This window comes from Ruditapes philippinarum, unplaced genomic scaffold, assembly GCF_026571515.1.
Source record: "Ruditapes philippinarum isolate M1 unplaced genomic scaffold, ASM2657151v2 ctg3111_1_1_1_1, whole genome shotgun sequence".
NCBI classification, from domain to species: domain Eukaryota; kingdom Metazoa; phylum Mollusca; class Bivalvia; order Venerida; family Veneridae; genus Ruditapes; species Ruditapes philippinarum.
Window position 1 is genome coordinate 33,701 of NW_026860451.1, and position 19,852 is coordinate 53,552.

General features: G+C 33.4%; 3 protein-coding genes across 3 annotated transcripts; 2 read left to right on the forward strand and 1 right to left on the reverse strand.

Annotated features, from left to right (window-relative positions):
- Positions 1 to 1,834: 1,834 nt before the first annotated feature.
- LOC132760104 (kelch-like protein 3) lies at positions 1,835 to 9,772 on the reverse strand. The gene is made up of 4 exons (XM_060752001.1): positions 9,647 to 9,772; positions 7,665 to 7,827; positions 4,946 to 5,030; positions 1,835 to 3,954 (listed from the first exon to the last, which is right to left on the reverse strand). Exons 1-4 carry the CDS (start codon positions 9,751 to 9,753, stop codon positions 2,168 to 2,170), a joined length of 2,142 nt encoding a protein of 713 aa, XP_060607984.1. The 5' UTR covers positions 9,754 to 9,772; the 3' UTR covers positions 1,835 to 2,167.
- Positions 9,773 to 13,760: 3,988 nt separating this feature from the next.
- LOC132760134 (complement C1q tumor necrosis factor-related protein 3-like) lies at positions 13,761 to 15,904 on the forward strand. The gene is made up of 3 exons (XM_060752040.1): positions 13,761 to 14,135; positions 14,718 to 14,796; positions 15,418 to 15,904. The coding sequence occupies exons 1-3, from the start codon at positions 14,133 to 14,135 to the stop codon at positions 15,843 to 15,845; spliced, it is 510 nt and encodes a 169-aa protein (XP_060608023.1). The 5' UTR covers positions 13,761 to 14,132; the 3' UTR covers positions 15,846 to 15,904.
- Positions 15,905 to 16,381: 477 nt separating this feature from the next.
- LOC132760133 (complement C1q tumor necrosis factor-related protein 3-like) lies at positions 16,382 to 19,415 on the forward strand. Its single transcript, XM_060752038.1, has 3 exons — positions 16,382 to 17,214; positions 18,409 to 18,487; positions 18,699 to 19,415. The coding sequence occupies exons 1-3, from the start codon at positions 17,002 to 17,004 to the stop codon at positions 19,121 to 19,123; spliced, it is 717 nt and encodes a 238-aa protein (XP_060608021.1). The 5' UTR covers positions 16,382 to 17,001; the 3' UTR covers positions 19,124 to 19,415.
- Positions 19,416 to 19,852: the final 437 nt, after the last annotated feature.

Genomic DNA, 19,852 nt, shown 5'->3' on the forward strand with positions numbered 1-19,852 from the left:
TCAGGCGCTATTTTGCTTAATATCAAGTACGGCAGCATTTATTTGTTCATGTCGTGTTAGAATCAAAATAATATATCCAAATCGATGATTTTATCGCTGGATAACATCACTGTTTGTCATTCGGATGCGCATCATTATATCACTCGGGCTACGCCCACATGATATAATTCCTCGCATCCGAACTCCAAACAGTGATGTTATTGAGCGATAAAATCACAGTTTGGGATATATTATTTCTTAAATAAAATGAAAAAAGGAAATCTGAATATTAAACTTATAGAGGCTGTAATCATAAGGTTTGACCAAGAAATATGTATACTAAACACCAAGTTATATGACAGTCTTACCATTTAACTTTACCATTTTGAATTTGCAAAATGTCCAATTGTAACACATTAAACAGTAAACTTTAAAATTCGAGAGCAATATTATGTCCAGTCAGACGTAACAGATGTGTGGGCTAACCTGGCTCTATACTAGTGACGTAGGCATGTTGTTACAATTGAATGTGTCTTTATAACTAAACTAACACTAGTTTCCTCTTCTCATTGCACCTATAAACTACAGGGCTGTGTGTAAAATCCCAGATTTATTTTTTTTATTTTCATAATTCAATGATTTTAAGATACAGACGGGAAAACTGTAAGCTTAGAATATAGCACATTTTTGCATTGAAATTTTTTTTTAAAAATCTAATGATCAATGACTTGATTGGGTAAATTTTGTTACTTTGATTACATATAAGAATTAAATGTTTAATATTGACATTTAAAATATAATTACTCTAAGAATGAATTATCAAAACCTTGAGAATCTGGTCACACAAGGCATGAGGCCAATACATGTATCAGGTTTTCATTAGGTGGTTATGAACCCACGAGAGTTTGGTGGCTCATTATCTGGTAAGCTCACAACATTAGCAGAAACAAGGATTAAGATATTCTCTACAGATCCAATTACTTGCCTGTAACTAATAAATTACCACCAACATGAGAAAACCTCCCTTAATGTCACTTACTTTTTTAAATGACATTGAATTCTTAAAGAAATTCTATTCTATTCTAATGTTACCTATTCATATTTACCTTTAACATTTCAAGGGGAGTTCACTTTTTTATTTTTATAGTCAATTGCAAAGTTAACGTCTTTTGACATCATTCGTAAAATGACTTCAAGAGTGGTTTTCTCATTCCGGCGTTCATTACATATAAGTGATACAAATTCCATGTATAATCATGAGAAGTCTTTTAAAAATTGTAAGTTAAAAGAAAGAAAAAACATTTTTTTTTAGGCGAAAAGTGTTCATTAGTACAGCATTTTCTCTAACCAATAGAATGCTGTGGGCGATAAAATTTACCCATGCAACCAGTGCAGACCAAGATCAACCAGAACATCAGTGCTATGGGATCATGGTCTAAACTGTTCAGTATTCAACAGTTCATACTTTGCTAAAATTCATTAATGGTTTTGTTCACACTGAAAAATGGACAAGTCCATTTAAGAAATTTAGCATGGTATGGGCTAATGAATACATGTGCATGTATGTCTTAATTATGTCCAAGTACAAGTAATTTACAATATGAAGATTGGCTATAGTTACATCCAATACCTAAAAGCAATTATCAAATTATTTAAAAAATACAAGACCCTTAACCTGCTAAATTTGTGTTACAGATGTTTCTTACTTTGAATTTGGAACAGTCTACATGTATTTGGAAACTCAGGGATTTCAGCTACCAATGTATCAGTATAGAGCCTGGTCAGGGCTGCACAGATGTGCATGGTGGCCTGGCTGTATATGGGTGGCAAAGACCAACATAACAGGTTCTAACAGGTTCTAACAGGTTAAGGGTTACACAAACAACATACTTTACATCTTCATAAATAAAGAACATGATAAAAAAATACAATAAAACAATGCTTAATGTCTTGACATGTTATATAACCCATTCTGATAATCAGATTTAAACAGGGTTAAGTTTGTTGTGATTACAAAACAAAAGAAGAATGTGATAAAGCTATAAAAGCTGTTTAAAGTCACTTATCCAAGTTTGCAATGCCCATTTGCTGAGACACTTTTCCGAAAACAATTCAACAAAGTATCTTACAATGGCTTCAAATGTTGTAATGAACACATTTTCTGTAAGGAATTAATCAATATCAATAATCAGAACCAGTCGTAATCGGGAATGTTGCCATACTCATCATAGATGTCATTTTCCCAGTAATCCGAGTACACATCCTCATCATCATAGGACAGGTCTTCGTCCTCTTCAGGGTCATCATCAGGATAGTCAATCTGGTATGTTGCTTGACTCCGAACACCGAAGTACTTGCAGTGCGGGCAGTCAATGTGACATCTCACAAGATTAGATGGAATCTTGGCAACCACTACTCCACTGTTTGTAATTGCCTTTGGCGCTTCTTGAAGTGTTTCCCATTTTCTATTCTCGAGATCATATTTACATGCACTAGTTAGCAAATTCTTTCCACTTTTCCCCCCAATCACATAAAGTTCACTCTGATGGGTTGAGTATATGAAGTCAGATCTTGATGGCTCGTCCAGAGGATGTGGAACGAGAATATCCTTGCCGGAGGACCATCGACGCGTGTTGATGTCAAACTTTTGGTACCGGTAACAACCTTGTTTCGTCAGGAACACCTCATTTTTTATAGCGAACATAAACTGCTCATGTTTCACACCTCTAGAATGCTCCTGCTGCTTCATATTTTTTGTGTCTGTTGTAAAAAATCTAACACTCTTTGTTCTTTGCCTAGAAGTACCACCAGCTCCACATTTTGAGCACAGCACTGCAACATATCTGTCCTCCACAATACATGTTGTTACCTCTGTTTTAACATTTCTAGAACACAATGGAATCACAACATCACAGTTCAGCATATCAGTTGATACCCGAAACAAATAAACCATCCATTGAGGCAAGGTTCCACTTTTAGCACCGACAGATCGACCTGACGCTATGATGTACATTCTGTTGTTTACCATCAGGATATTCTGTATAGTAATATCACGGAATGGTTTAGGCAGAGTCATATGTATGGTTGTCCAAGATTTGTCAGTGACACTATACTTAAACAGGAAGGCCTCATTGTCATCAATAACAGCACTAGTGCTTGCATCATATACATATAGTGAGCTTGTGTTGTTACAGAAAGCCACTAAAGGGCGCCTCATTGAGAAAGGAAGGGGAGCTAACTCTGTCCACCTATTTTCATTGATTATGTAACCGTACACATGATTTATGGAGATTATATCTGATATAGGAAGGAATGGCACAGCAAAGAACGAGTGAAACAGCTGACCCATTCCACAACCACCGACAACCAGAATGACCTCACTGTTGGCTTCATCTGGCAACAGTCCAGCCATATGCTTCATCTTTACATTCAGAACATGAACTTTGCATTTGTCTGAACTAACAACCAGAGGCGAGGTTTCTACATTATTCTCCAAATACTCTCTTGGCATTTTTTTCAGATCAAGCTCACAGAACAAGCTCTCGAAGTGTGACTCTCTTCTCTTTAAATCATGCTCTACCCATCTGATAATAAATTTATAGAAATCTGTCACGGGAACATAGTTGAGGGACTTATCCTTTAACATTTCTAATATTGACTCAGCTGTCAAACTCAGAGTATCTTCTAGCTCCATAACTTCCGGTAAATGCCCTCGAATATAGTCAAACACTTTATTGTAAATGTCAAGGTCATACAAACTGGCTAGAAGACAAAGATGAACACAATTGCTAACATTGACATCTACTCCTAATAGGTAATTTGTACACGCTGTTTTCAGGTCATCGATTTGCAGGTAGTCGGCCACCTCTAGGATGTCTTTTACAGTACTATACGAGAGCTGTAGTGTACCAGTGTACAGAAATGTAACAGCTGATCTCACTGCCAATACCTTACCGATGCTTATATGTATTTTCCCTGTCAAAAAAAAACAAGAGATTACAATACTAAATGAAGATGAAACTTCAACAATTTTCTGCTTTTCTGTGTAATTACTGGGAAACAATTTCATTCTTTTTGTATTTTAACAGATTAAAAGAACATTCATTTTGTTACACAAACAAATTTTCTTTATATAAAATTTGCAGAAAGTAAAAAAAAAAGTCAAAAACAATTCAGTTTCTTATTGATAATTCAAATGTATGGTAATAAAATTTATTTAACTATTAGAATTTAAAATTTCAAGTTATTCAAAGTGTCTGTGTTAGTAAAATTAACAGTCAATCCTATACTAAAGATCAACTCTGTACTAATACAGGACTTAAGGTACCACATTGGTTCAAACCCTGCTGGATTCACAAGCATATTTCCTCATATGGTTCCGGTACTATTTTCAGGAACCAGACTTATGAGTGTTCCAAAAAAAAAAGATTTAAGCTTTAATTCATGGGTGCCAGTTTAAAATATCAGAAAACCTGAAAACCCTAAATACAGCATTACTTCAAATGGTTTTATATATGCAAATGTCTGAAAATTTAAACCCATGTTAATTCTAGATCAAGCCTTTGTGAAGCTAAAATAAAACATGTTTAACTTTAAAAAATTTAAAAATAATTAAACACACACCCTTCCCATAATGACAATCTATTCATTTGTCAATTGTGTACATAAATGCAAAGAATACTTTTTCTAATAGACTACATGTACCTGTCGATATAGACCATTTCTTATTTTACAAAGACTTGCCCTTACAGACCAGTTTGATTTTATAGCCGAAAAAGATTTTAAGCAAAATTTTTTTGGTGTGTACACATTTTTCTAATATGTTGCCTGCTTCCTTTTGTTAAACTTTTCTAACATGATTGTTGCTCACATCCTTTTAGTCACTATAATCTGAAATCTTACAATTCTGTCAAAATGATTACAATGCTGAATTACAGAAAAACATAATTACAGAATCTTGACCTACCGGCTTGCTTTTCTGACATTCCACTATTGTACAAAGACTGGAAATATGGACACGACACCAAAACACACCAATGAGCCTTCATTTCCTTCAGTACAAAAAGACACTTGGTTAGATAAAAAGCAGTACATCTTTTTGCTTAGAATAAATTGAAAATAATACCAGGGCTCTCAGTAGGGTCAGAATTTCACGAGTCAAAGACTCTTTGGCCAAACTTTTCATGAGTCAAATCATTTTTTTCTAGTGTCATTTGACTACATGAAACATTTTTATGTTACAAAAATGACTGTATTGGAGGTCATTTTTGGAGATTCCAAAGTCTAAATTGACAGAAAAAAATCCATAATTATTTATGTCTATATCCCCCCTCCACCTAAAAAAAACAAAAACAAAAAAAACAAATAAAACAAAAAAAATGAATTGCTGTGAAAGAATAAAATAAGCAGCAGCTTTTCTGATTAAATGTATAAAATATAAAAAAAAATATCTTTACAGGTATGCTATATCATATTAATTTTAAATACCAAAATGTACCTGGAATATTTAATGGAAAAAGAAAGAACAAATGCACAGGTACTCCAAGTAAATCAAAGAGTATTATAAACCTTTAAAAGCAATCATTAATTGGCACCTCAAGTATGTAATTCTTATCAGTTGTGTAGAGCTATTTTTAGCACTGTCAATTGCAGCCACTGAATTGTCGCGCTTCAGTGCACAGGGTATAAACAATTGCAGTGTGTAAAGCATTTTATACAGGGCTTATACTGCCTGTTGACATTTTTAATGAGTGTCATTTGAGCATATGTAGGATTTGATAGGTAATTAGGGGTGATTAAAGGTAATTATTATTGAATAGCTGAAAATCCCATGTGGCAAATTGACTCTTGAGCGGTTTTTATCACGTGTCAAATTTGTGCATTTCCCAATTTTCACGAGTCAAAACCCGGATCCCCGTGTCAATCGAGAGCCCTGATAATACTATGATTTTATTTGATCTCAAAATGAAATCATGATTTTCTTTCATGTATAACAAATACCTGATGCTCTAACTAAATAACTATGCAAAGGAATATTATAGGAGTCAGCCAAAGTAAATCACAGAAACAAATAAACATTACAATCAATCCTGTTTAAAATCAAATATATTTTGGGACTTTGACAAAATGCCTGTAGTACCAGATATCTATATAATTGGGGTGCTTAACTAAGACTATGATAACAAGAATAATCATAGATTATGCTTAAGGGTTGTCGTAAGTAGAGGGCCATTGTGGAAGTTTGGGATTCATTTACTGCTTGTTTTTGGCTTGTGACTTCCAAAATGTAATACTTTTCCTTCTTTACCTATGTAATGTGACTTCCAATTTTAGACATTTTACAGTTTTTGACTTCCAAATTTTGGAACTTAATGGAAGCCCTGCCAAAATGAGTCTTGACAGCCTCAAAGACATTTTAGACTGCCTTAAAACTTTGCAGACACTCTTTGTTGTATGTGATAAACCAAGTGTCCACTTCAAATTCAAAACAGACTGTCTAAAAATTTTTTAATGACAACCCTGCTGCACACATGGACAACACATCATTCAACTTCCATCTTAAAAATCTTTCCATATGCTCCATTCTACGGTGGCACAGAGGTGACATGTGGGTGTCTTAATTTATCTCGTTCCCACGAGATAATAAGTCGTTCCCACGAGATAATATCTCGTTCCCACGAGATAATTATCTCGTTCCCACGAGATAATAAGTCGTTCCCACGACATAATATCTCGTTCCCACGAGATAATTATCTCGTTCCCACGACATAATATCTCGTTCCCACGAGATAATAAGTCGTTCCCACGACATAATATCTCGTTCCCACGAGATAATATCTCGTTCCCACGAGTTAATTATCTTGTTCCCACGAGATAATATCTCGTTCCCACGAGATAATTTCAGCCAATCAAAACTCAGTATAGTGGAAAAATTAAAAGTTATTTCCCTTTTTTTAACAAATGCTAAAATGGACTTTAACAATCAGGCTAATATTAGAAACCTTATATCAAGATACTTTCATGAAAGATTGAATTACCGGCAAATAGTGACTGTGTTGCGAGAACAACATGGGATATTATTGTCAATAAGACATTTATATAGACTTTTAAGGTCTGAAGGACTTCAACGAAGGTCGTACTCTGATCCATCTTCAGTTATAGACTTCGTCCAGAATGAACTCCAACATTCAGGCCAGCAACACGGATACAGGATTATGCGTGAAAGATGTCTGGCAAATGGTTTTCCTGTCACATTGAAAGCTTTTCATTGGCTAATTTATCTTGTTCCCACCAGATAATTATCTCGTGGGAACGAGATATTATCTCGTGGGAACGAGATAATAAGTCGTGGGAACGAGATATTATCTCGTGGGAACGAGATAATTAACTCGTGGGAACGAGATAATAAGTCGTGGGAACGAGATATTATGTCGTGGGAACGAGATAATTATATCGTGGGAACGAGATATTATGTCGTGGGAACGAGATAAAAAAAGACACCCACATGTCACCTCTGTGCCACCGTACCATTCTGCCATTCAAGAACTTTTTCTACAATATACCAAGCACAATTTGCGTCTGAAAGTTAATTTAAAAATGAGATGATAATAAGAACTTGATAACTATTCAATAAATAACTTAAATAGATCTGAACCTGAATGTTTATATAACTCTTGAAAACTTACAATTCCACTGAACACTAGAGTAACATCACAGAATTCTGACTGAGCTAACATTTGATCATACAAATGTTGTTGTAGTTTGACAGCATGAGTTGATGTGTTACCCATCTGTCGAGGGTATGGCTCATCCTCCATCTTTGACCCAATCTCTTCTGAAAGAAGACCCCTGAAAGTACAAATAAACATATTATAACTTAAGCATTACATTCTTTAAATAGCCTTAATTATCAAGTATGTTTGAAAAAATATGTTTGACAATGACCAAATACGTTGACACAAAATATGTACCGATCATTCGTGTCAAGTTTGGATGAAATTGCACCAGTACTGAGTAGTTTCTGAGGAGTAGTCCAGACAAGTTTTGTGCGGACAGAGGGTCAGACAGATGGCGGAGAAATGATCCCTATATGTTGCTGCTACTCACTAGCAGGCAACACAAAATTTGGCATTTACTAAGTACTGTTGAAAAAAACAGAAAAGGCTTCTTTTCCCATGAAACACTCTGCTGAGCGTTTTTTTTAATTTAGAATTTGTGAATGGGAAAGGTCCAGTCAAATTGGGAAAAATGTATTGTGATGCCAAAAAATTTGGAATTTTTTTAAAAGTTTATAATTTTTCACATAATATTTGTTATTGTGACTCATGACGGGACAATGGTTCCAGTGTAATTGGCATGCTTATTATGTTATCTTTACAATGTAAACATGTTCCATCAGCGCATTCTAAATTTATCTGTTTTTTCAATTGGGAAGGTAAATTGAAGCATATGCTGATAAAGTTTATTCCTAGGTATTAACAATATTAAATTGGTCAGGTGCCGCAAATACACGCAGCAAATTTAATTTGTTGAAAACCTACTTATAAATTTGAACTAGGTTACAGTACAGAATTGTTTTAAATTATTTTTAAAAAAACTCGATTTACATGACTGATTACTTATTTGCTGATTTTTCAATGAAAATGAGTTACGATCATTTGAAATACTGCAATCCTATTGGACAAAAAATAATTTCAAACACTAAATATATGTATATGTTTATAATGATATTAAAAGAAAAACAAAGAAACATCAATATTTAAATATTTTATTAAAATAAATCACGGTCCGTCTCGTCTAGAGTCACGGTCCGCCTTGTCCAAACATTACATACGGTCCACCCTGGTACGGTCCGCCCCGTCTCACGGTCCGCCCTGTCTGTAATTCCAAAATCTATATTCTACTTATTTTTTAAAGAACTGAAAGATGTTTCTTGATTTCAAATCAAATTCAACTTTGCATTAATAGTGTTGCGATAAGTTTTCTGTGTGTGAAAATGACTGTTAAATTAATAAAATTATGCTAACAGTTTCACAGTAGAAACAAACAGTTTGTTGAATAAGTCAAACCATTCATCAGTTCATGCTCAATATTAAGTAACTCAAGGGCCCTTAAACTTAAAATGTTATCAGTTAAAATGGACTGATTGCTGTTCTTGACTTAAACAGTGTTAAAGATAAACAGAACATTTTTTTCATTACTGTACATTTTAATCAATTCTTTATTTTATTAACTTAAAGCACATTTTTGATCATTATTTTGAAGTGGGGCAAATCATGACTAAAGAGTAAAGAGGGGCAAATCATTATGGTGTGAATCGTTATCAATTTCTTACCGAAATGTTTGACAATGTGAATAACAAAGGTGTTTTATGAATATCTAAAATTTATGTCTTGAATTCTTTATCACCCAATAAACTTGATTTCGTCATAATTAAAAACCATTGAAGCGAAAGAGCTACATTTTAAAATGATAAATGCGGAAGTGTATAGTGATTTTTATCCGAAGATTGCGTATATCCGGATACTACTGCATACAACAATATGTTCACAGTAAGAACTTAGACTAACTAGAACGATGATAGTAATCTGACAATATTCTTGAAATAAATATGATGTAAAATGAAAAACTAAAGGTGTTACAAAAGAAAAAATAGCGATTTCGTTACCAATTTTCAACTTTATCGCAGAGCGCTCTTGAACTGCGTTTGATTTCCATCGCATGCCTCTTACGATTATGTTGAGTTGCCCATCGAGTATTTATTTCCTCAGACATCCCTAATTGTGGGCTACCAACAAGAAATAGGCTATGGAAAACATATAGGTCTAACAGTTTGTGTTGAAGTGGAAAATAGTTAAAATCTTTAATAAGAGATGGCAGGAATGATTAATAGTAAAATTCTGTATTTGTGTGGATATTTTGTGCGTCATCCGCTGTTCCAGGCACAGGTGCTCGTCCAGCAGATCTTGGTGCTCATATAAAAATAAATTGAAGTTAAAAAAAAAACAAAAAACAAAAAATAGTATTATGAGCGTATAGAGCGTAGGAGATTTATAACTCCTACGTAGGAGATAAAAAAAAAGCCTAATTAGGAGTTTGAAAGTCCTACGTAGGACTATATTAGACCTACGTAGGACTTTATAACTCTTACGTAGGAGATATAAAAACCTAATTAGGAGTTTCAAAGTCCTACGTAGGACGTACAAACTCCTACGTAGGACTTTATAACTCAGGATAGGAGTTAAAAAAGCCTAATTATAGGAGTTTATAACTCCTATACGTAGGACTTTATAAGTCCTACGTATAACTCCTACGTAGGAGATAAAAAACATAATAAGGAGTTTTAAAGTCCTACGTATATAGGAGTTTAAAAGTCCTAGGTAGGAGTTTATAACTCCTACGTAGGACTTTATAAGTGTTCCTCTAACGTAGCTATTATAAAGTCCTACGTAGGAGTTATAAACTCCTAATTAGGCTTTTTTAACTCCTACGTAGGAGATAAAAACATAATTAGGAGTTTTAAAGTCCTACGTAGGAGTTTAAAAGTCCTACGTAGGAGTTTATAACTCCTACGTAGGACTTTATAAGTTTTCCTCTACGTAGGAGTTATTTAAAGTCCTACGTAGGAGTTATAAACTCCTAATTAGGTTTTTTCTATCTCCTACGTAGGGGTTTTCAATTTTTATAGAACAATTGTTAAATTGGCACCAGGACGCTTCCGTACGAAGTAGTAATGGTATATAGGAAAAAAACATTTTTTCTCTTTCCCCTAACCCAGAATAGTTGTTTAGGTGGGTTTTTTGGGGTTTTTTTTGTTTGTTTGTTTTTTTAACTTCAATTTTTTTGTATATGGGCACCAAGACTGGACGAGCACCTGTGGTTCCAGGAGGGAGCTAGTAGATCAGGAAGGTACTTTTCATGTTTGTTTGTGTCATCTTATTTCTTAGGATTCCCAGTCAACTTCATTCGTGACTTTAACATTAGACACGAGTTTAGTCGTTCCAGTTATTATTTTAGCGGTTTCATGTTTAATTTATTCGAGCTCCTTTTTATTACACAGTGTACAATTATCAAAAGCACATCTCCATATTCTACAATCTGTCTTATCATTATGAAAGATTGGTACACGACTTCTAATGATTTCATGTCGAACTAGAATTATATTTTTTCATAACGTTTCTTCTTTTCCAAGCTTTATTATTGATATATTCGATATGTGTGGACCATCGTAGGTCATGAATGAAAGCACGGATTTATATAAATCCGTGATGAAAGTAATACTTTTAATAGTAGTATTTGTGAATACGTAGTTCTTTTATTTGTGTGGCTTGCATAAGGATGGAATGATAAATTATGTTTCTGCTTGTTTTTCGTGCTATCAATAGGGACTCTGTTTCAAATAGAGACAAAACTATGAATTGAAACAAGAAATACTGGAAATTAGGGATGACATGGTATATAAGATCTTGTCACTTGAGTTGTAATAAATTAGCTAAAATTTTTGGTTTGCGACCAGCATGGATCCAGACCAGCCTGCGCATCCGCGCAGTCTGATCAGGATCCATGCTGTTCGCTTACAAACCCTATATAACAAGTAGAGAAACTGATAGCGAACAGCATGGATCCTGATCAGACTGCGCGGATGCGCAGGCTGGTCTGGATCCATGCTGGTCGCAAACCCATTATGTTGGTTTTGTCATGACACGGCTCATATAATTATGACAATATGAATATTAAGTTCTTGCATGTAATTGATCGATGTGTCAATTGTTATATGCACATATATTATGCTTTTGTAAATATAATGCGGATTCGTTTCTTCATTTTTATAAATGAATTTTGTCATTGCCATCTGTTTGCCAAATAAACATATTTTTTGTTGTTGTTGTTGTTTTTTTTTGGGTTTTTTTTCCGTCTCCTGAGCTGGCTCAGTGTGGATTTTTAGAATCGTTGAATATCCGTCATCTGTCGTCTGTCCACATTTTGTTCGTTAATACGCTAGATATCACATTTTTGCCTCATTTGTCATCAAACGTTGACATGATGTTTGTTCCGATAGAATTCCCAAGCGAGGTCTTCCTTAAGCTTGCTGAATACTAAGTTTGATAATTTCTCATTCCTAACTTGAGTTATCGCCCAGTAACTTTTTTTTCTATATTTAGTGACAGTTGCTCGACCTTAAACATAGGGAGTCAAATGGCAATCCCAAGCGAGCTTGCTATATACCAAATTTGATTATAACATCAAATTAAATTATTCCTAAATTTAATCTTTGTCAGGAAACCATTTTTTTCTATTTTTAGTAAAAGTGACATTGACCTTGGACCTAGGGTGTTCAAAAGCAATCACAGCGAGGTCTACACATCAGTTTGCTATATTTTGATGATGTCTAATATTTCATTCCTAGCATTAGTTTTCGTCCGGAAACCATTTATCTATTTTAAGTAACAATATTTCATTAACCTTGACCATAGGGATTACAAAGGCGATATCAATTGGATTCTTTACATGCTTGCTTTGTATCAAGTTTGATTACAATATCTCTTTCTTAATACTAGTTATCGTCTACTACGTCTAGTGGCCTTGACCCTAGAATATACAAAAGACAAGCCCAGACGGGGTTTCATATATACTAAGCTTGCTATATGCTAGGTTTCATTATAACATTTCATTCCAAACTATTGTTATCGCTCAGAAACCATGAAGTGAACCGACCGACGGACAGACCGACCGACCAAAAAGCTTACCCCTATATTCTCCTCAAAACTTCTTTATGTGGATATGAAAAAATATAAAGAAAATATTACGATACCATATCAATATTTAAGCACAGAAATATATTATTAATGATAGTATACTATCTAAGAAAACTCTAAAACTTTCATTTAAAATTCACCATTGCTCCTAAAATCGTTAATTCATAAGTAAAAAAACCTTAAAACCCAAAATAAACACACATTTATTGATACTGATATTTAATGAATTTATTGCATTTCCTTTTAAAATATGAGAACGAAACGTCTAAACAATTACAGCTATCAAGCTATAGCTTCCAGCTAACAACACCTAGAAAAGATAAAATAAAAACCTTAAAATGCCCAGCTTGACACAACTAAAATGGTGCTTGGGAGCATGAAAGATGTTGCACATTCCATTTACTCTAGTGAACAGACTCAATCAAACTGAACTTTCTTTTTCACTTTTCACTGCTGTCGAAGGAGAATTTAGTTACACGTGCAGATGTCAGATTTTTGAATTAAGTAACATCAAGAAGAATGCGTCGGCTCCAAAGGATCAAGAATGAAAGAACTAACTAGAATGAAATTCTTGGAGATGGGATCAGAAGTTATAAAGCCTGCTCATCACAGATAATTTACTGCCAGAAGACAACTTTACAAAGCAGGCATCATATTTAAGAAATACCGTAACCACACAAAAAATAAATGATTACATCGATGCAAGTAAAAATACAACTAAAATAACAATGATATTTTTTTCAAGATTGTATAAAAAAGAAATATCGCACGGAGGGACACTTAAGGTCTTCCCCTATCTCTGAAGCACGAAAGTCACCATATGACCTTCAAAAAATGAGGTTTGACCTAATACCTAACAACAACAAAAAAAGTAAATAAATAAAATTGTAATAGAATAGAAAATAAAAGAAACAAAATATTTTACATTACAGAGTACCCCTAATTTGAGCCCCTTAATGATATTTAATGGAGAAAACTGTAAAGATACGAACGAAATATTATCATATGTTGATAAACTTGAACTATTAGTGTATTAAAAATCTCTACTAAAACCTTAATTTATCTCAAACGTGATGCTTTAATGATCTTTATTCTATATTTAAGTAGATAACAATTTGATAAAGTCATTTTCTTATGAGCTAATTCATTACTTGGATTGACTGGCGGTTTCAAACATGTTAGTTTTTGTTTGTTTCGTTTATTATTTAGCCGTAGCGAGTGCACATGGAATTCAAGAAGAATCTTTTAGGAAAAATATCATGAATGAAATAACAGCATTGAAAACAAGACAGAATTCGTGTGACAAAAAAGTTTCTGAATTACAGGCTGTCGTAGATGAACTACAGAGACAAAACTATGAATTGAAACAAGATCGAAATACTGGAAATTAGGGATGACATGGTATATTAGATCTTGTCACTTAAGTTGTAATAAATTAGCTAAAATTCATTTTTCTTAAAGTTTCATAACATCTTATGTTTTATTCAGGTATAACCAGTCATAAATTTCAAAACTGGTCAGGAAGAGGCAAGTATTCGTGTCAAGCTTACGAAGTTGTTACAATAAAGGCCCATTTTGCATCAAAAATGCTTTTATTTTCATTTTTTTTTAGTTTTTCTAATTTTGATGTGCTTTTATAGTATCCAAGTATCCAAAAGGTTTCTCATTGGCCAATTACCTGAACAATCTTTTTCATCTGTTGCTTTTCGGCAGTAATTAAGTACAGGTATAGTGATTTAGTATTTTGTATGGAAGTCAAAAAAATGCTTCCGTTACATTTTGCCATTTCTATGACGAATTATTTCACATTTATAGCTACTTTTTCAGGTAACAAGCATCTATAACATTTCTCTAAAATCATTATTTTAACATTATAAAATTCATATTCCCCTTTATAAAGAGAAAAGTATTTGTTTCTGATGCATAATGTGCCTTTAATAAAATATTCATTTACTATAAAACCTTAGTATACTATTATTACAGAATCCGTCTAAAGAAAACTCTGTTCTCGAAAATCAAGACTTTACAGACAATGTTACAAGTAGCAGCAACCGACAGAGACGTAAGTGGAAACTTTTTTTCTATCTTCTTGCTTAGATATAGCTTGATTATCGTTAAAAAATTTCATACAATGTATGCGATATTTTTCAAGTGTGCAATTCTTGTACACAATTTTTTGAAACAAGAATAATGAGAAAATGTCAGTTTGTGTATATCATACACCAGTCTTTGAATTCTTTTTGCCTATTTACCTTACATACTAGTATATGTATATTTAATGATTATATACAAATGGAAACCTAACATAGGTTACAAAATGACAAAATTGAAAAAATTATGGACTATATGCCCCTAGCACAAACTTAATCAGAGGTCGACATTTAAGCATTAAAATGGTGCTTAATGAAGAATTTAGAAACAGTTTCAGATATGTTCATAAGGCGATGAGCCTGGAACCTATATTGTGTATTCGAGAGATGTGTGGTCCATTCAGTAGTGTGTGACCAATGAAAATCAACAAATTCACCATGTTGCAAAGTATCTTGTAGTTGTTTCTTTTCTTATCCTTCCTATTTGACTAATGTTGTTATGGGGAAATTCATGTTTAGTCTTATAGCTGCATCCTCAGGGAATAGCAAATATAAAGACATATAAAGATTTTTGCAGTATATATTTTCTACAGGAATGGTAACTGGCGGCCAGGTGGTGGCATTTACAGTCGGCATATCTAGTTTCAATCTAAATCATTTAGGAGATTACCACACAATCATCTTCGATAAAGCCATCACCAATATTGGAAATGCCTACAGCGTTAACTCTGGTATATTCCAAACACCACTGAAGGGAGTTTATGTGTTCACCTTGACAATGATGGTTATTCCCTACCACGCTGAGTATCTGCAAATTGTTGTCGATGGAAATCTAATTACTGATATAGCTGCATTTGCCTCCTCCATTAATGAATATGTTTCAACTACTAGGCAGTGGGTACTCGATTTAAAAGCTGGGTCTGAAGTTTGGATTAGAACATCTCCGATTGGAAATAGAGGAGAGATACACGGTCACATGCACACAAGTTTCAGCGGATTTCTACTGTTTCAAACTGCTTAATTATTATAATTTACTAATGGCTGAAACAGTAACATGATTAAATAGATTTAAAATCAAAATTTTGACTTATAGTTGTTCAGTTGTAATACAAACGCGATGACGGAATTGATAGTTAATTAGTATTAGAATATGGATATTGAAATAAAATGTATACAAGAAGGGTGTCGTCAAACAAATTGTATAACTTGATCTTCATAGTCGGTTGCTCACCTTTATCATAGTTTAAAATTGCATATTTTACCAATGTTTTAATATTCGGTACAAAAATGCCAGACACCAGCTATTTTAATTTTGGATATGGAAGTGCCAAGAGTTTAGTTAGACCACTGTGTACATCATTGAGTGTGATAAGGCTCGATAATAAATGCTTACTACTTTATATTTTCATCTTGATATCTACAAAATTGATATTATGCAGGTCCAAAAAGAAGCTGAAAAACTACATTTATAAATTCAAGTGCGACCAGTGATTACATATGTATCGTCGGATGATAGCCATTTAAAACAGTTGAATTCAGGGGTGTTTTGACAGTTTGTTATATTGCGATGTTCCAATAGCATTTTGCAGTTAAACTTAATAAACGCCTTCGGTGATCCAATCACTAATAAATTATCCTAAAGTCAATGCAATATGCAAGAGCCATCCAGAACATCTCACCGATATACATTCATTGCTATATTTTAGGTATGATAAGGCCAAAAAAGCCAAAAGTTTTCACACGCCATTGACACAAGAATAAAAAATAAAATTCGCAAAAAATCGTCAGTTCAATACAAATACATGTGTTTTTCAATTATATCTTTATTACTTTTCTTAATGCTTGTTTAAATTGTTTAAAGAATACGATTTACATGTATAACGAAACATCAAAAATCAAAGCCCTCTCCAAGTATGATGTAACAACCCGAAATAACACAATTTGACTATTACATGTTGAACGACCTTGAAATTTGAATACTCTTCTAAAATCCAAAATTCTTATCTCATAGTTTAAATTCAGCGTACGTTAGATGTCATTTAATTGTTTATCTTATGGTTTTATTCATTATCTGGACTAACTGAAAGATTTAAACATGTTAGTCTTTTTTGTTTGGTTAGTCTTTTATTTAGCCACGTACAGTAACTGGTTTACATGGAATCCAAGAAGAATCCTTTATGCAAAGTATCATGAATGAAATAATGGAATTGAAAACGAGGCAGAATTCTTGTGAGCGATACAAGGTTGAATTAGAGGAAGTAGTTGATAAGCTGAAAACAAGGCAAAGTTCGTATGAAGCTAAAGTTTCTGAATTAGAAGCTGTAGTAGATGATCTTCAGAAACGCAATGAGAAGTTGGAACAAGAGATACTAGGAATTCAAGAGGACATGGTAATGATCGTATTATTAATATTATATTGTTATGGCTTTTTATTGGTTAAAATTATTCTCCAGACTTGAATTGTCAATTAAAATCTTAGGAATTCAATCCACCTGAAAGTAATTGATATTAAGGCTTAGTGTGAAATAGATCCAGCTTTTTTAAAATTGATATTTAAGAACAAATTACCTTAGTTTTGGACATTTTGCCATAAATTTCTACCTTTCATAATTAGTTTTGACAGATTATAATAACTTTAGATCGACCTTTGATGATGTTTATGACAACAATAATTAAAGGTCACTGTTCCTATTTATGTGTGTTAATTTATATTGATTGATTTCTATAACTTTAGATGATTGGAAAGCTTTCTCTGACATCATTTCCAACTTATTGTGTACAAGAAATAATTTCTAAGATTATCATTGCACACATATTTTTCATAAACAAAACACATGAAAATCACTTTAGATATCTTCATTTAAATTGCTACTGTTATAGTAGTGTTATCTAATTTTACAAATTAGTTACGTGTAGGAGACATTGTGTTTCTAATAAAAAACAATTGTACACAGGACTGAGGGCCTCATGGCATTATAGTAACCTATCAGTCAGCATGCCATCATTTAACAGACCGGAGCCGAATGTAGAGGTCCGTTAAATTTTTTAGGCTGACTAGGAGGCCAGTGTAATGCTAGGAGGTTCGAACTAAGGTGTACTATTTCTGATATTATACCGCACTTTATTAGAACAAAATGGTAAGAGTACCAGAAGAGAAAACAAAAACAAAAACATTCAAAGTAATTTGTATTCTAGTATAACGTTTTTGTTTGACCGCCGATGTCATCATAAATATTATACTATTTAAATGTACACTGACACTCATATGGGTAAAGAATGGGCATATTTATGTAAGAAATCGTCAGATTTCAACATGATTTATTATCTGAAGATTTCATACGATAGTAGCGAAAGAAGTCATATGTTTAATAACGATTGTGGCTGGAAATAAACTCATACTGATGCAATAATTCGTGCAAGAATAGGCAGCGAGTAAGAGATCATGATATTGGACAATGGCCTTACAGAAATCACTCAACTTCCTGGCTGATCGGTCTTTGGTCATCACTAATCTGTAGAATTAGCCCATGTGTATCTGATACTAAATTGTATTACCGTAATAATAAAATTTCCTTATTTTACAGGATTCCCGGAAACAAATCTACAATGTTCAACGTCAAGACAATTCAGATAATCTCACGACTTACCAAATGCGTCACAAGCGTAAATGCTTTTTACAAATATGTTAGATTGAAACTAATGTACTAAAGATTTAAATTAAAAAAACAACTTAACATTGTAGGCTGTTTGAACAATACATAACAATCATCAATTGTACTTTCATTTTTCGCAATTAAAATTTCAGCATTAAATTCACGACATTGCTTTTGTCAGAATTGAGAAACGACATTTATAGATCTTTGCTTTACTACAGGAATACTAGTTGACGGTCAAGTGGCGTTTACAGCTGGTGTATTAAGTGCAGACCTAACACAACTAGGAGATCACCACACAATCATCTTTGATAAGCCTATAACAAATGTTGGAAATGCTTACAGCGTAAATTCTGGAATATTCCAGGCACCTCTGAAGGGTATTTATGTATTCACAATGACACTAATGGTTGTCCCACGTCACAGTGAGTATCTGGACATTGTTGTTGATGGAAATTTTATCAATCAAATTTTTGCAGATGCTTCGTCGGTTGATGATTATATGTCGACAACTAAGCAATGGGTACTCGATCTCAACGTTGGCTCCGAAGTTTGGATCCGAACATCAACGTACGAAAATAGGGGAGAGATTCATGGTGCAATGCACACAACTTTCAGTGGTTTTTTGTTGTTTGAAACTGAATAATTGCCATTCAATGATACCCACTTGACAGCTTACATTTTGTTAAAAGAATATAATAAAGGATATTTAGAACATATTTTTAATCATCTTATCTTTTTCATTAATAAAATCATTCGCCACAGAATAAAATAAAACTTGAAATTTAGCTTTCAAATTGAACTACTCCCTGAATTCAACGACTCCGGCCTTGTTTCAGTGCACCAAACCAATTTCCTTATATAAATGCATACCTTTGCAACTTTGGTCTCGGCATAGTGAATTTTCGTTCTCTTCGTAAATAAGTCGCATTTTAGGCTTAATTCTGGATTCCACTGTTCTTGATGAATAATTTAATGTCTTTAACTCTAAACATCAACACTATCAAAGTAAAATGAGGCCCGAAATATGTTAGCCATCTAGTTTTTTTAAGAAATCTTCTTTCTGATGTAAAAATGTTTAAATTCACCACTTTTAAAACTCATGAATATTGGCGGGTAGTATAAAAATGTTTAAATTCACCACTTTAAAAACTCATGAATATTGGCGGGTAGTACTCGTACATCTTTAATCTGTCCGTCAACAAATGAGATACTGGAAAGTACACAAAAACAACGTTTAGCTATCATATAACACACAAAAACTACACAGATGCAATAAATACACTTAAATTATGGACCAGTCAAACTAGAGATAACTTAAATTAGGCCACTTCAAAATTTCAAAGAACTACTTTCTAGACTACAACGGGTTGGG

Bases quoted from the DNA above. Each gene is read 5' to 3' on its own strand.
- LOC132760104 (XM_060752001.1), bottom strand. From the start codon at position 9,753: ATGTCTGAGGAAATAAATACTCGATGGGCAACTCAACATAATCGTAAG. The intron at 7,828-9,646 runs GTAACGAAATCG...TTGTACTTTCAG, and splicing joins TGCGATAAAGTTGAAAATTG to GGGTCTTCTTTCAGAAGAGA. The intron at 5,031-7,664 runs GTAAGTTTTCAA...TTTGTACTGAAG, and splicing joins CTCTAGTGTTCAGTGGAATT to GAAATGAAGGCTCATTGGTG.
- LOC132760134 (XM_060752040.1), top strand. The intron at 14,797-15,417 runs GTAAGTGGAAAC...TATTTTCTACAG, and splicing joins TAGCAGCAACCGACAGAGAC to GAATGGTAACTGGCGGCCAG.
- LOC132760133 (XM_060752038.1), top strand. From the start codon at position 17,002: ATGCAAAGTATCATGAATGAAATAATGGAATTGAAAACGAGGCAGAAT. The intron at 17,215-18,408 runs GTAATGATCGTA...CTTATTTTACAG, and splicing joins TAGGAATTCAAGAGGACATG to GATTCCCGGAAACAAATCTA. The intron at 18,488-18,698 runs GTAAATGCTTTT...GCTTTACTACAG, and splicing joins TTACCAAATGCGTCACAAGC to GAATACTAGTTGACGGTCAA.